This window comes from Oncorhynchus kisutch, unplaced genomic scaffold (assembly GCF_002021735.2).
Source record: "Oncorhynchus kisutch isolate 150728-3 unplaced genomic scaffold, Okis_V2 scaffold1422, whole genome shotgun sequence".
NCBI lineage: Eukaryota > Metazoa > Chordata > Actinopteri > Salmoniformes > Salmonidae > Oncorhynchus > Oncorhynchus kisutch.
The window spans coordinates 43,723-56,302 of NW_022263367.1; the positions used below are offsets into that span (position 1 = coordinate 43,723).

General features: G+C 46.3%; 1 protein-coding gene across 1 annotated transcript; it reads right to left on the reverse strand.

The window, feature by feature from the left end:
- Positions 1 to 10,315: 10,315 nt before the first annotated feature.
- Positions 10,316 to 11,050, reverse strand: LOC109881713 (fibroblast growth factor 7-like; the record flags this gene model as incomplete). The annotated part of the gene is made up of 2 exons (XM_031818473.1): positions 10,316 to 10,597; positions 10,944 to 11,050. Coding segments are annotated over 2 exons (323 nt in total), but the record flags the coding sequence as incomplete, so codon positions are not given.
- Positions 11,051 to 12,580: the final 1,530 nt, after the last annotated feature.

Genomic DNA, 12,580 nt, shown 5'->3' on the forward strand with positions numbered 1-12,580 from the left:
CTATGCTCCTAGCAGGCCTAGCCAGCTCTCTCCTCTATGCTCCTAGCAGGCCTAGCCAGCTCTCTCCTCTATGTTCCTAGCAGGCCTAGCCAGCTCTCTCCTCTTTCCTCTATGTTCCTAGCAGGCCTAGCCAGCTCTCTCCTCTTTCCTCTATGTTCCTATCAGGCCTAGCCAGCTCTCTCCTCTCTCCTCTATGTTCCTATCAGGCCTAGCCAGCTCTCTCCTCTTTCCTCTATGCTCCTAGCAGGCCTAGCCAGCTCTCTCCTCTTTCCTCTATGCTCCTATCAGGCCTAGCCAGCTCTCTCCTCTTTCCTCTATGCTCCTAGCAGGCCTAGCCAGCTCTCTCCTCTATGTTCCTTGCAGGCCTAGCCAGCTCTCTCCTCTTTCCTCTATGCTCCTAGCAGGCCTAGCCAGCTCTCTCCTCTATGTTCCTAGCAGGCCTAGCCAGCTCTCTCCTCTTTCCTCTATGCTCCTATCAGGCCTAGCCAGCTCTCTCCTCTTTCCTCTATGCTCCTAGCAGGCCTAGCCAGCTCTTTCCTCTATGTTCCTAGCAGGCCTAGCCAGCTCTCTCCTCTTTCCTCTATGTTCCTATCAGGCCTAGCCAGCTCTCTCCTCTCTCCTCTATGTTCCTATCAGGCCTAGCCAGCTCTCTCCTCTATGTTCCTAGCAGGCCTAGCCAGCTCTCTCCTCTTTCCTCTATGCTCCTAGCAGGCCTAGCCAGCTCTCTCCTCTTTCCTCTATGTTCCTAGCAGGCCTAGCCAGCTCTCTCCTCTTTCCTCTATGTTCATAGCAGGCCTAGCCAGTTCTCTCCTCTATGCTCCTAGCAGGCCTAGCCAGCTCTCTCCTCTTTCCTCTATGCTCCTAGCAGGCCTAGCCAGCTCTCTCCTCTTTCCTCTATGTTCCTAGCAGGCCTAGCCAGCTCTCTCCTCTTTCCTCTATGCTCCTAGCAGGCCTAGCCAGCTCTCTCCTCTTTCCTCTATGCTCCTAGCAGGCCTAGCCAGCTCTCTCCTCTTTCCTCTATGCTCCTAGCAGGCCTAGCCAGCTCTCTCCTCTATGTTCCTAGCAGGCCTAGCCAGCTCTCTCCTCTATGTTCCTAGCAGGCCTAGCCAGCTCTCTCCTCTTTCCTCTATGCTCCTAGCAGGCCTAGCCAGCTCTCTCCTCTATGTTCCTAGCAGGCCTAGCCAGCTCTCTCCTCTTTCCTCTATGTTCCTATCAGGCCTAGCCAGCTCTCTCCTCTTTCCTCTATGTTCCTAGCAGGCCTAGCCAGCTCTCTCCTCTATGCTCCTAGCAGGCCTAGCCAGCTCTCTCCTCTTTCCTCTATGCTCCTAGCAGGCCTAGCCAGCTCTCTCCTCTTTCCTCTATGCTCCTAGCAGGCCTAGCCAGCTCTCTCCTCTATGTTCCTAGCGGGCCTAGCCAGCTCTCTCCTCTATGTTCCTAGCAGGCCTAGCCAGCTCTCTCCTCTTTCCTCTATGTTCCTAGCAGGCCTAGCCAGCTCTCTCCTCTTTCCTCTATGCTCCTAGCAGGCCTAGCCAGCTCTCTCCTCTATGCTCCTAGCAGGCCTAGCCAGCTCTCTCCTCTTTCCTCTATGTTCCTATCAGGCCTAGCCAGCTCTCTCCTCTCTCCTCTATGTTCCTATCAGGCCTAGCCAGCTCTCTCCTCTTTCCTCTATGCTCGTAGCAGGCCTAGCCGGCTCTCTCCTCTATGTTCCTAGCAGGCCTAGCCAGCTCTCTCCTCTTTCCTCTATGCTCCTAGCAGGCCTAGCCAGCTCTCTCCTCTATGCTCCTAGCAGGCCTAGCCAGCTCTCTCCTCTATGTTCCTAGCAGGCCTAGCCAGCTCTCTCCTCTTTCCTCTATGTTCCTAGCAGGCCTAGCCAGCTCTCTCCTCTTTCCTCTATGTTCCTATCAGACCTAGCCAGCTCTCTCCTCTCTCCTCTATGTTCCTATCAGGCCTAGCCAGCTCTCTCCTCTTTCCTCTATGCTCCTAGCAGGCCTAGCCAGCTCTCTCCTCTTTCCTCTATGCTCCTATCAGGCCTAGCCAGCTCTCTCCTCTTTCCTCTATGCTCCTAGCAGGCCTAGCCAGCTCTCTCCTCTATGTTCCTAGCAGGCCTAGCCAGCTCTCTCCTCTTTCCTCTATGCTCCTAGCAGGCCTAGCCAGCTCTCTCCTCTATGTTCCTAGCAGGCCTAGCCAGCTCTCTCCTCTTTCCTCTATGCTCCTATCAGGCCTAGCCAGCTCTCTCCTCTTTCCTCTATGCTCCTAGCAGGCCTAGCCAGCTCTTTCCTTTATGTTCCTAGCAGGCCTAGCCAGCTCTCTCCTCTTTCCTCTATGTTCCTATCAGGCCTAGCCAGCTCTCTCCTCTCTCCTCTATGTTCCTATCAGGCCTAGCCAGCTCTCTCCTCTATGTTCCTAGCAGGCCTAGCCAGCTCTCTCCTCTTTCCTCTATGCTCCTAGCAGGCCTAGCCAGCTCTCTCCTCTATGTTCCTAGCAGGCCTAGCCAGCTCTCTCCTCTTTCCTCTATGTTCCTAGCAGGCCTAGCCAGCTCTCTCCTCTATGCTCCTAGCAGGCCTAGCCAGCTCTCTCCTCTATGCTCCTAGCAGGCCTAGCCAGCTCTCTCCTCTTTCCTCTATGTTCCTAGCAGGCCTAGCCAGCTCTCTCCTCTATGCTCCTAGCAGGCCTAGCCAGCTCTCTCCTCTTTCCTCTATGCTCCTAGCAGGCCTAGCCAGCTCTCTCCTCTATGCTCCTAGCAGGCCTAGCCAGCTCTCTCCTCTTTCCTCTATGCTCCTAGCAGGCCTGGCCAGCTCTCTCCTCTATGCTCCTAGCAGGCCTAGCCAGCTCTCTCCTCTTTCCTCTATGCTTCTAGCAGGCCTAGCCAGCTCTCTCCTCTTTCCTCTATGTTCCTAGCAGGCCTAGCCAGCTCTCTCCTCTTTCCTCTATGCTCCTAGCAGGCCTAGCCAGCTCTCTCCTCTTTCCTCTATGCTCCTAGCAGGCCTAGCCAGCTCTCTCCTCTTTCCTCTATGTTCCTAGCAGGCCTAGCCAGCTCTCTCCTCTTTCCTCTATGCTCCTAGCAGGCCTAGCCTGCTCTCTCCTCTTTCCTCTATGCTCCTAGCAGGCCTAGCCAGCTCTCTCCTCTCTCCTCTATGCTCCTAGCAGGCCTAGCCAGCTCTCTCCTCTATGCTCCTAGCAGGCCTAGCCAGCTCTCTCCTCTATGTTCCTAGCAGGCCTAGCCAGCTCTCTCCTCTTTCCTCTATGTTCCTAGCAGGCCTAGCCAGCTCTCTCCTCTCTCCTCTATGTTCCTATCAGGCCTAGCCAGCTCTCTCCTCTATGTTCCTAGCAGGCCTAGCCAGCTCTCTCCTCTATGTTCCTAGCAGGCCTAGCCAGCTCTTTCCTCTTTCCTCTATGCTCCTAGCAGGCCTAGCCAGCTCTCTCCTCTATGCTCCTAGCAGGCCTAGCCAGCTCTCTCCTCTTTCCTCTATGCTCCTAGCAGGCCTAGCCAGCTCTCTCCTCTATGCTCCTAGCAGGCCTAGCCAGCTCTCTCCTCTTTCCTCTATGTTCCTAGCAGGCCTAGCCAGCTCTCTCCTCTATGCTCCTAGCAGGCCTAGCCAGCTCTCTCCTCTTTCCTCTATGCTCCTAGCAGGCCTAGCCAGCTCTCTCCTCTATGCTCCTAGCAGGCCTAGCCAGCTCTCTCCTCTTTCCTCTATGCTCCTAGCAGGCCTGGCCAGCTCTCTCCTCTATGCTCCTAGCAGGCCTAGCCAGCTCTCTCCTCTTTCCTCTATGCTTCTAGCAGGCCTAGCCAGCTCTCTCCTCTTTCCTCTATGTTCCTAGCAGGCCTAGCCAGCTCTCTCCTCTTTCCTCTATGCTCCTAGCAGGCCTAGCCAGCTCTCTCCTCTTTCCTCTATGCTCCTAGCAGGCCTAGCCAGCTCTCTCCTCTTTTCTCTATGTTCCTAGCAGGCCTAGCCAGCTCTCTCCTCTTTCCTCTATGCTCCTAGCAGGCCTAGCCAGCTCTCTCCTCTTTCCTCTATGCTCCTAGCAGGCCTAGCCAGCTCTCTCCTCTCTCCTCTATGCTCCTAGCAGGCCTAGCCAGCTCTCTCCTCTATGTTCCTAGCAGGCCTAGCCAGCTCTCTCCTCTTTCCTCTATGTTCCTAGCAGGCCTAGCCAGCTCTCTCCTCTTTCCTCTATGCTCCTAGCAGGCCTAGCCAGCCCTCTCCTCTATGTTCCTAGCAGGCCTAGCCAGCTCTCTCCTCTATGTTCCTAGCAGGCCTAGCCAGCTCTCTCCTCTATGCTCCTAGCAGGCCTAGCCAGCTCTCTCCTCTATGCTCCTAGCAGGCCTAGCCAGCTCTCTCCTCTATGCTCCTAGCAGGCCTAGCCAGCTCTTTCCTCTATGTTCTTAGCAGACCCAGCTCTCTCCTCTACAACCCAGTTAGCTCCTGTTGGCTGCAGTCTCCTCCACAGCCTGTTGGGAATCCACAGCCTTGAGTTAGAAATGTGTTTACATTTTGAACATGTTACAGATGATCTGCTAAGACTAACTTTGCGTGACTTGGCAGAAGCCTTCACCTTGCTCAGACTTTGTTTGGGTCAACCTTATTCTGGGGTTTGCTCTCTCAACTTGACTCTTTATCTGTCAGAACTGCTCAGAGCCAGATGTTAACCCCAACAGAAGGTAAAGCTCTCATCTATCTGCCTGTGTGTGTGTGTGTGTGTGTGTGTGTGTGTGTGTGTGTGTGTGTGTGTGTGTGTGTGTGTGTGTGTGTGTGGGCGCCTGCCAATACACTCCCCTCAATCTGAAAGCTCTCAGATTTCACTCAATACAATATACATTTATGAGTTACTATAACATGTTCCGTCTGTTGACATATTTTTATCCACTGCTGCATCAAATGAAGAGATGTATCCAGGACTGTTATCCTGACCTTATCAGACAAGGGATCACGTCATTCATGTGTCTCATGCATCTCCCTGCTGGACCCTTATCTAAATTAAACTTTTCCCATATGTATCTTCCCAGTGTGTATTTAATATGGTTGGGACAAAGGACAGCAGATTTGATTATCTAGTCCTTTAGTCATATAAGATGGGAACTAGTCTGGTTAACATCTCTGGAGAGAACTCCAACACAGTGAGACAGAGTGTTTTATTAATGTCTGCAGTCTGAAGGACCCTGGCCTGCAGCAGACCTTTAAACTGTGATAAACTGCAGGTTGTTATTTTTAGGTCGTCAGTATTAAGAGACTAAAGGAAGATGTTGTTAGAATGATATATTGATCTGTAGGGGGCTTGACTCACCATCTCTGAATATGTTTTTGAGATCCCAGCCAAGCTCACATCCTGAAAATATCTTTCGAGATCCTAGAAGATGCTGTAAGATCCTACAATATCTTAGAGGATCACCAGGCAATGATACTTGTCTCTTGTCAGGGTTTAACAGGTAAATCCACAATCCAATAATACTGTATGCTGTTGTTATATGATATATGATATAAGGTTTTAAACATTGTTATGGTACATGAGGCATTGATTAATGCTCAATTTTAAAATCATCTTCCTACCATCACATCTGAGGCAGTATGACACCAATTTTGATCCAATTTTGCAAATCAATTTCAATGGAGGTACATAAACACACTCCCCACCTCTCGTCATGATCTGTTCCATCTTTACCGAGAACCATATTCCAGATTTTAACAGGGTCATTAGCATCGCGGTTATAGAACATAGTATGATGGTGGAACCCTATGCCATTCTGTATATCAGTGTCTGTGTTTAAAATCAAAAACACTTCAGTTGTCAGATATATGCTGGTTTATTATCCATATGACATCAGCACAGCCGATCCTTTTGATATTCCTGACAAGTTATTCCTAGAATGTCTTGTATTTTGCCGTTCAGTTATTCCTAGAATGTCTTGTATTTTGCCATTCAGTTATTCCTAGAATGTCTTGTATTTTGCTGCTCAGTTATTCCTAGAATATCTTGTATTTTGCCGTTCAGTTATTCCTAGAATGTCTTGTATTTTGACGTTCAGTTATTCCTAGAATGTCTTGTATTTTGCTGCTCAGTTATTCCTAGAATGTCTTGTATTTTGCCGTTCAGTTATTCCTAGAATGTCTTGTATTTTGACGTTCAGTTATTCTCTGAATGTCTTGTATTTTGCGGTTCAGTTATTCTCTGAATGTCTTGTATTTTGCCGTTCAGTTATTCTCTGAATGTCTTGTATTTTGCCGTTCAGTTATTCTCTGAATGTCTTGTATTTTGCCGTTCAGTTTTTCTCTGAATGTCTTGTATTTTGCCGTTCAGTTTTTCTCTGAATGTCTTGTATTTTGCCGTTCAGTTATTCTCTGAATGTCTTGTATTTTGCTGTTCAGTTATTCTCTGAATGTCTTGTATTTTGACGTTCAGTTATTCTCTGAATGTCTTGTATTTTGACGTTCAGTTATTCCTAGAATGTCTTGTATTTTGACGTTCAGTTATTCTCTGAATGTCTTGTATTTTGACGTTCAGTTATTCTCTGAATGTCTTGTATTTTGACGTTCAATTATTCTCTGAATGTCTTGTATTTTGACGTTCAGTTATTCTCTGAATGTCTTGTATTTTGCTGTTCCTCAAATGTGTTGTTGGCAGGTGATAGGTTGTTGTTTTTCTGGTTCAAACCGAATCCTCTGCTCACACTCCTGGCCAGCGAGGATTATGGGTGTGGCAGAATGAGAGCATGGTTTATGTCCCCAAAGATGCTGCAGAAAAACATATCTTAAAAAATAAATAATTTACACTCCAAACACCCCATAATAACTCATCTTTGGTTTTTATATAAATAACACAAATAATAACTTACAACAATGGATAATAACACAAAAGTTATAGGCCAGTATGGAGATTTTGCAGTTTAGTTGTAACTGTGCAGACAGAGTGAACGTCTTTAAAAGGTTGTTAAAACGTTATTTAAAAGGTCTTTCTGTAGGTCGTGAGATGACGAACACGGTATATGTGATGTGCTTCAGGAACATCCCAAAACAGAAGAGATTAAAGGAATGAAGTGGTTAAAGGAAGCCTCTGGTATGTTGCTGCAGTTAACTTCAGTTCCTTAGTGAGACCAACAATACCGTAGTAAAGCATTATGGTATCTGGCAGAACATGGAATGTCTCAACAGAAAAAAAAGCCTGTATACATCCCAAATGGCACCCTATTGTCTGAGTAGTGCACTACTTTTAACCAGGGTCCATAAGCTCCAGTCAAAAGTAGTGCACTATATATAGAATAGGGTGCTAATAGTTGGGATACAACCCTCATGTCAAAGTTTAAAAAAAACCCATTTAACACGTCAGGTGCATAACAGAGATCAACGCTAACAATTGATATAATCATTCATTATAGTGGAGGAAGATCAAGGCATACGGTAATACATACACATTTAACACGCTGTGTGTTCTGGTCTCTCTGTACTTTAATCCAGATATCCTTGCTAACTTCATCAGCATCATCAGCGTTACACTCGTGCATTGTTAAAACTGCGTCCCACATGGCACCCTATTCCCTAAATAGTGCACTACTTTTTATTACATAAAAAATACTTTATTTATCCCACAAAGTGCATTATTTTATATATGTAGGAAATACAGTGCCATTTGGTACACAGTCATTATCAAACCTTAGTAAATGAATTGGGAGTCAATGAGCAGCTGTCACATGTAATTACATATGTATTTTAGTTCGTACATATATATTTATCAATATACTGTATATATTGTGTATGTATGTGTATATATATAGTATGCTTTGAACACTTGTACAGTGAAAAGACAAGTCCAGCTTGCTGTCTGTCTTTACATTGATCCAACGTCAAGCCAACTGAGTTTTTGCTTTGGTTGTTCTCTGCTCACAGTTCATACCTGTTAATATGTATATGGAACTGTCTGCTTATTGTACTACATTTAGTTACACTTTATTTTACCGTCTGCTTTCTACCTACAATTTACTTACATTACATGGAAACAAATTATCATTACTCAGTTACTAGCTCTTAAACAACATGGAAACATATAATTATTACTCAGTTACTAGCTCTTAAACATAACATGGAAACAAATTTTCATTACTCAGTAAATAGCTCTTAGACAACATGGAAACATATAATTATTACTCAGTAACTAGCTCTTAGAATGTTTGGGATGAAATTAAACATGGAGCACTACAATAGGTGCCATTTGATATCACACCGTTTACAATTTTCTTGATTGATTAAGTAGTCTATAATGAAGCAATAAGTCCCGAGGGGGTGTGGTATATGACCACGGCTAAGGGCTGTTATGCATGAAGCAACACCGTGGTATATTGGCCATATACCATAAACCCCTGAGGTGCCTTATTGCTATTATGATCTGGTAACCAATGAAATTAGAGCAGTAAAAAGACATGTTTTGTCATACCGGTGATATACCACGTTTCTCAGACAATCAGCATTCAGGGCTCGAACCACCCATAATAATACAAATTATAACCAGCTGTTTGTTTTTGCAAATCCCAGGTAAATACCAACTGTATTTTATTACTTCTCCTATATTCATTACACTATTAGCCATTATAATAAGGGAAGTCAAACTAGTATAATAGTACAACCATTATTAATAATAATACTTTTCTTGAGTAAAGTAAGTGACTGATCAGCTTGCTTTGTTTGACATTACATTTTGATATTGCCTGGAGAATTCAGTCAGTAGGAACAGTTTTATTATAAATGTTCTCAAACATCCCTTTTCTTATTCCTTTCCCTGTATTGCATTTATCCCAGAACAACCAGTATGCATGCTGAAACAGAGTGCTTGACTTCATCCAAATCAAGGATATTGTTAGTATTATTGACCACTACCTGTTGTTTTATATATATTTCCACATAGTGAGGTTGGAATAATACTGTGAAATTGTGAAAATGATGATAATTCCCTTTTAGTGTAAGAGCTGTTTGAGAAAACTGCATGACATTTCAGCCTGTTTTGGTGGGATGGAGTTTTGGCCTGCCTGTTGACATCACCAATAAGAAAGAGGGGTTTCAAATCTCTCTGCCAAACAGCTAGTTTTCAGTTTTCCCCTCCCCACTCAGACCACTCACATACTGTCCTAGCTAAATTCTTGCTTGAGAAACTTGCACTTTGCTAAGAAGCAAGTGTTGTTTCTTTTTCACAATTTTTATTGAAATCAATCACAGTAAGGTACTTAATTGTTACTCAGAACAGCTGCATTGGACCTTTAACATTTGCACTACTGAGGAGGACCGTGCATCAGTTTTACACTAAAAACCTTGGCACATGAAAGGATAAGTAACTACAGAACTTATTTACATTGTACCGCCCAGGAGAGTGGCGTTGTTGATCATGATGAGTAGTTGTATTTTCTCTGTGTTTCACAGCCAGTATGACGTGACTGAAGTGGTAGATTATATTAAATTATACAACAAAGATCTGCAGCTCAGCCGTCACAACGTCCAAGAATCCCAACATGGGTCTCTTTATCCAGACGTCACAGCTTCAGTCCTTTCTGTTCTGTCTTTTCTGCTCTCTCAGTCCTCTCAGCTCTCAGGCCAATCCTCCCTTCTCCTCTTTCAGTCCTCTCCTGCTCTCCTCCTCTTTCAGCTCTATTCTCCTCTCCTCTTTCAGTCCTCTCTTCTTTCAGTCCTCTCCTCTTTCAGTCTTCTCCTCTTTTAGTCCTATTCTCCTCTCCTCTTTCAGTCCTCTCTTCTTTCAGTCCTCTCCTCTCCTCTTTCAGTCCTCTCCTGCTCTCCTCCTCTTTCAGTTCTATTCTCCTCTCCTCTTTCAGTCTTCTCCTCCTCTTTCAGTCCTATTCTCCTCTGCTCTTTCAGTCCTCTCTTCTTTCAGTCCTCTCCTCTTTCAGACCTCTCCTCCACTTTCAGAACTCTCCTCTCCTTTGTCAGTCCTCTCCTCTCTTCTTCTAGTCCTCTCCTCTCCTCTTTCAGTCCTCTCCTCTCCTCTTTCAGTCCTCTCCTCTCTTCTTTCAGTCCTCTCCTCTCCTCTTTCAGACCTCTCCTATCCTCTTTCAGTCCTCTCCTCTTTCAGTCCTCTCCTCTCCTCTTTCAGTCCTCTCCTCTTTCAGACCTCTCCTCTCCTCTTTCAGTCCTCTCCTCTCCTCTTTCAGTCCTCTCCTCTCTTCTTTCAGTCCTCTCCTCTCCTCTTTCAGTCCTCTCCTCTCCTCTTTCAGTCCTCTCCTCTCCTCTTTCAGTCCTCTCCTCTCCTTTTTCAGTCCTTTCCTCTTTCAGTCCTCTCCTCTCCTTTTTCAGTCCTCTCCTCCTCTCCTCTTTCAGTCCTCTCCTCCTCTCCTCTTTCAGTCCTCTCTTCCTCTCAGGCTCCAGTCACCTCTTCCTTTTTCAGTCTCCTTCTCTCAGACGCCAGTCCTCTCCTCCTCTCTGCATTTCATGGGAATGAAGTGGGAGGCGATGTGTTCCCTCCTGGTCTTCTTCCCTCTCAGCGGTCTGCCCTTTTGAGACAGAGCAATGAACATCTCCTTGCCGTCTCTACTCGACTTAACAGACGAGTAAGCGTTGAAGTAGTTTTCTAGGAAAATCTCCTTGAAGTTGCAGTTCTCATTGTAGATTTTCTGTAAATAAATAAGGACACAAAATGGGACGATATTAGGCGTGAGGAGGGTTATAAACATTTTTTTTTTTTTTTACTTGCTTATGTTTCTTCTATTTATATATGCATCATGTTATGGGTATGCTTGTAATTGTTAAGGGCTGGGGAGTTTTTCAAGATAAAAAATAAATGGAATGGAGCTAAGAACGGGCAAAATCATAAAAGAAAACCTGATTCGGTCTGATTTCCACCAGACACTGGGAGATTAATTAATCTTTCAGCAGGACAATAACCTAAAACACAAGGCACTGTACAGTACAGTGCATTCCAACCCTGTCCAGCAGAGAGAAGGTAGTTTAGTTAATTACCTTGCCTTGCAGCAGGCCAGTCCTGTTCATGGAGATATAGTACTGACTCTTCACTCCTTTGATAGCTAACACTCCTCCCTCGGACACCGTACGGACCTCCAGGATACCTATAGGAGACAGAGGGCAGATATATATACACTGCTCTAAAAAATAAAGGGAACACTTAAACAACAAAATGTAACTCCAAGTCAATCACACTTCTGTGAAATCAAACTTTCCACTTAGGAAGCAACACTGATTGACAATAAATTTCACATGCTGTTGTGCAAATGGAATAGACAACAGGTGGAAATTATAGGCAATTAGCAAGACACCCCCAATAAAGGAGTGGTTCTGCAGGTGGTGACCACAGAACACTTCTCAGTTCCTATGCTTCCTGGCTGATGTTTTGGTCACTTTTGAATGCTGGCGGTGCTATCACTCTAGTGGTAGCATGAGACGGAGTCTACAACCACACAAGTGGCTCAGGCAGTGCAGCTCATCCAGGATGGCACATCAATGCGAGCTGTGGCAAGAAGGTTTGCTGTGTCTGTCAGCCTAGTGTCCAGAGCATGGAGGCGGTACCAGGAGACTGGCCAGTACATCAGGAGACGTGGAGGAGGCCGTAGGAGGGCAACAACCCAGCAGCAGGACCGCTACCTCCGCCTTTGTGCAAGGAGGAGCAGGAGGAGCACTGCCAGAGCCCTGCAAAATGACCTCCAGCAGGCCACAAATGTGCATGTGTCTGCTCAAACGGTCAGAAACAGACTCCATGAGGGTGGTATGAGGGCCCGACGTCCACAGGTGGGGGTTGTGCTTACAGCCCAACACCGTGCAGGACGTTTGGCATTTGCCAGAGAACACCAAGATTGGCAAATTCACCACTGGCGCCCTGTGCTCTTCACAGATGAAAGCAGGTTCACACTGAGCACATGTGACAGACGTGACAGAGTCTGGAGACGCCGTGGAGAACGTTCTGCTGCCTGCAACATCCTCCAGCATGACCGGTTTGGCGGTGGGTCAGTCATGGTGTGGGGTGGCATTTCTTTGGGGGGCCGCACAGCCCTCCATGTGCTCGCCAGAGGTAGCCTGACTGCCATTAGGTACCGAGATGAGATCCTCAGACCCCTTGTGAGACCATATGCTGGTGCGGTTGGCCCTGGGTTCCTCCTAATGCAAGACAATGCTAGACCTCATGTAGCTGGAGTGTGTCAGCAGTTCCTGCAAGAGGAAGGCATTGATTCTATGGACTGGCCCGCCCGTTCCCCAGACCTGAATCCAATTGAGCACATCTGGGACATCATGTCTCGCTCCATCCACCAACGCCACGTTGCACCACAGACTGTCCAGGAGTTGGTGGATGCTTTAGTCCAGGTCTGGGAGGAGATCCCTCAGGAGACCATCCGCCACCTCATCAGGAGCATGCCCAGGTGTTGTAGGGAGGTCATACAGGCAGGTGGAGGCCACACACACTACTGAGCCTCATTTGGACTTGTTTTAAGGACATTACATCAAAGTTGGATCAGCCTGTAGTGTGGTTTTCCACTATAATTTTGAGTGTGACTCCAAATCCAGACCTCCATGGGTTGATACATTTCATTACCATTGATAATTTTTGTGTGATTTCGTTGTCAGCACATTCAACTATTTAAAGAAAA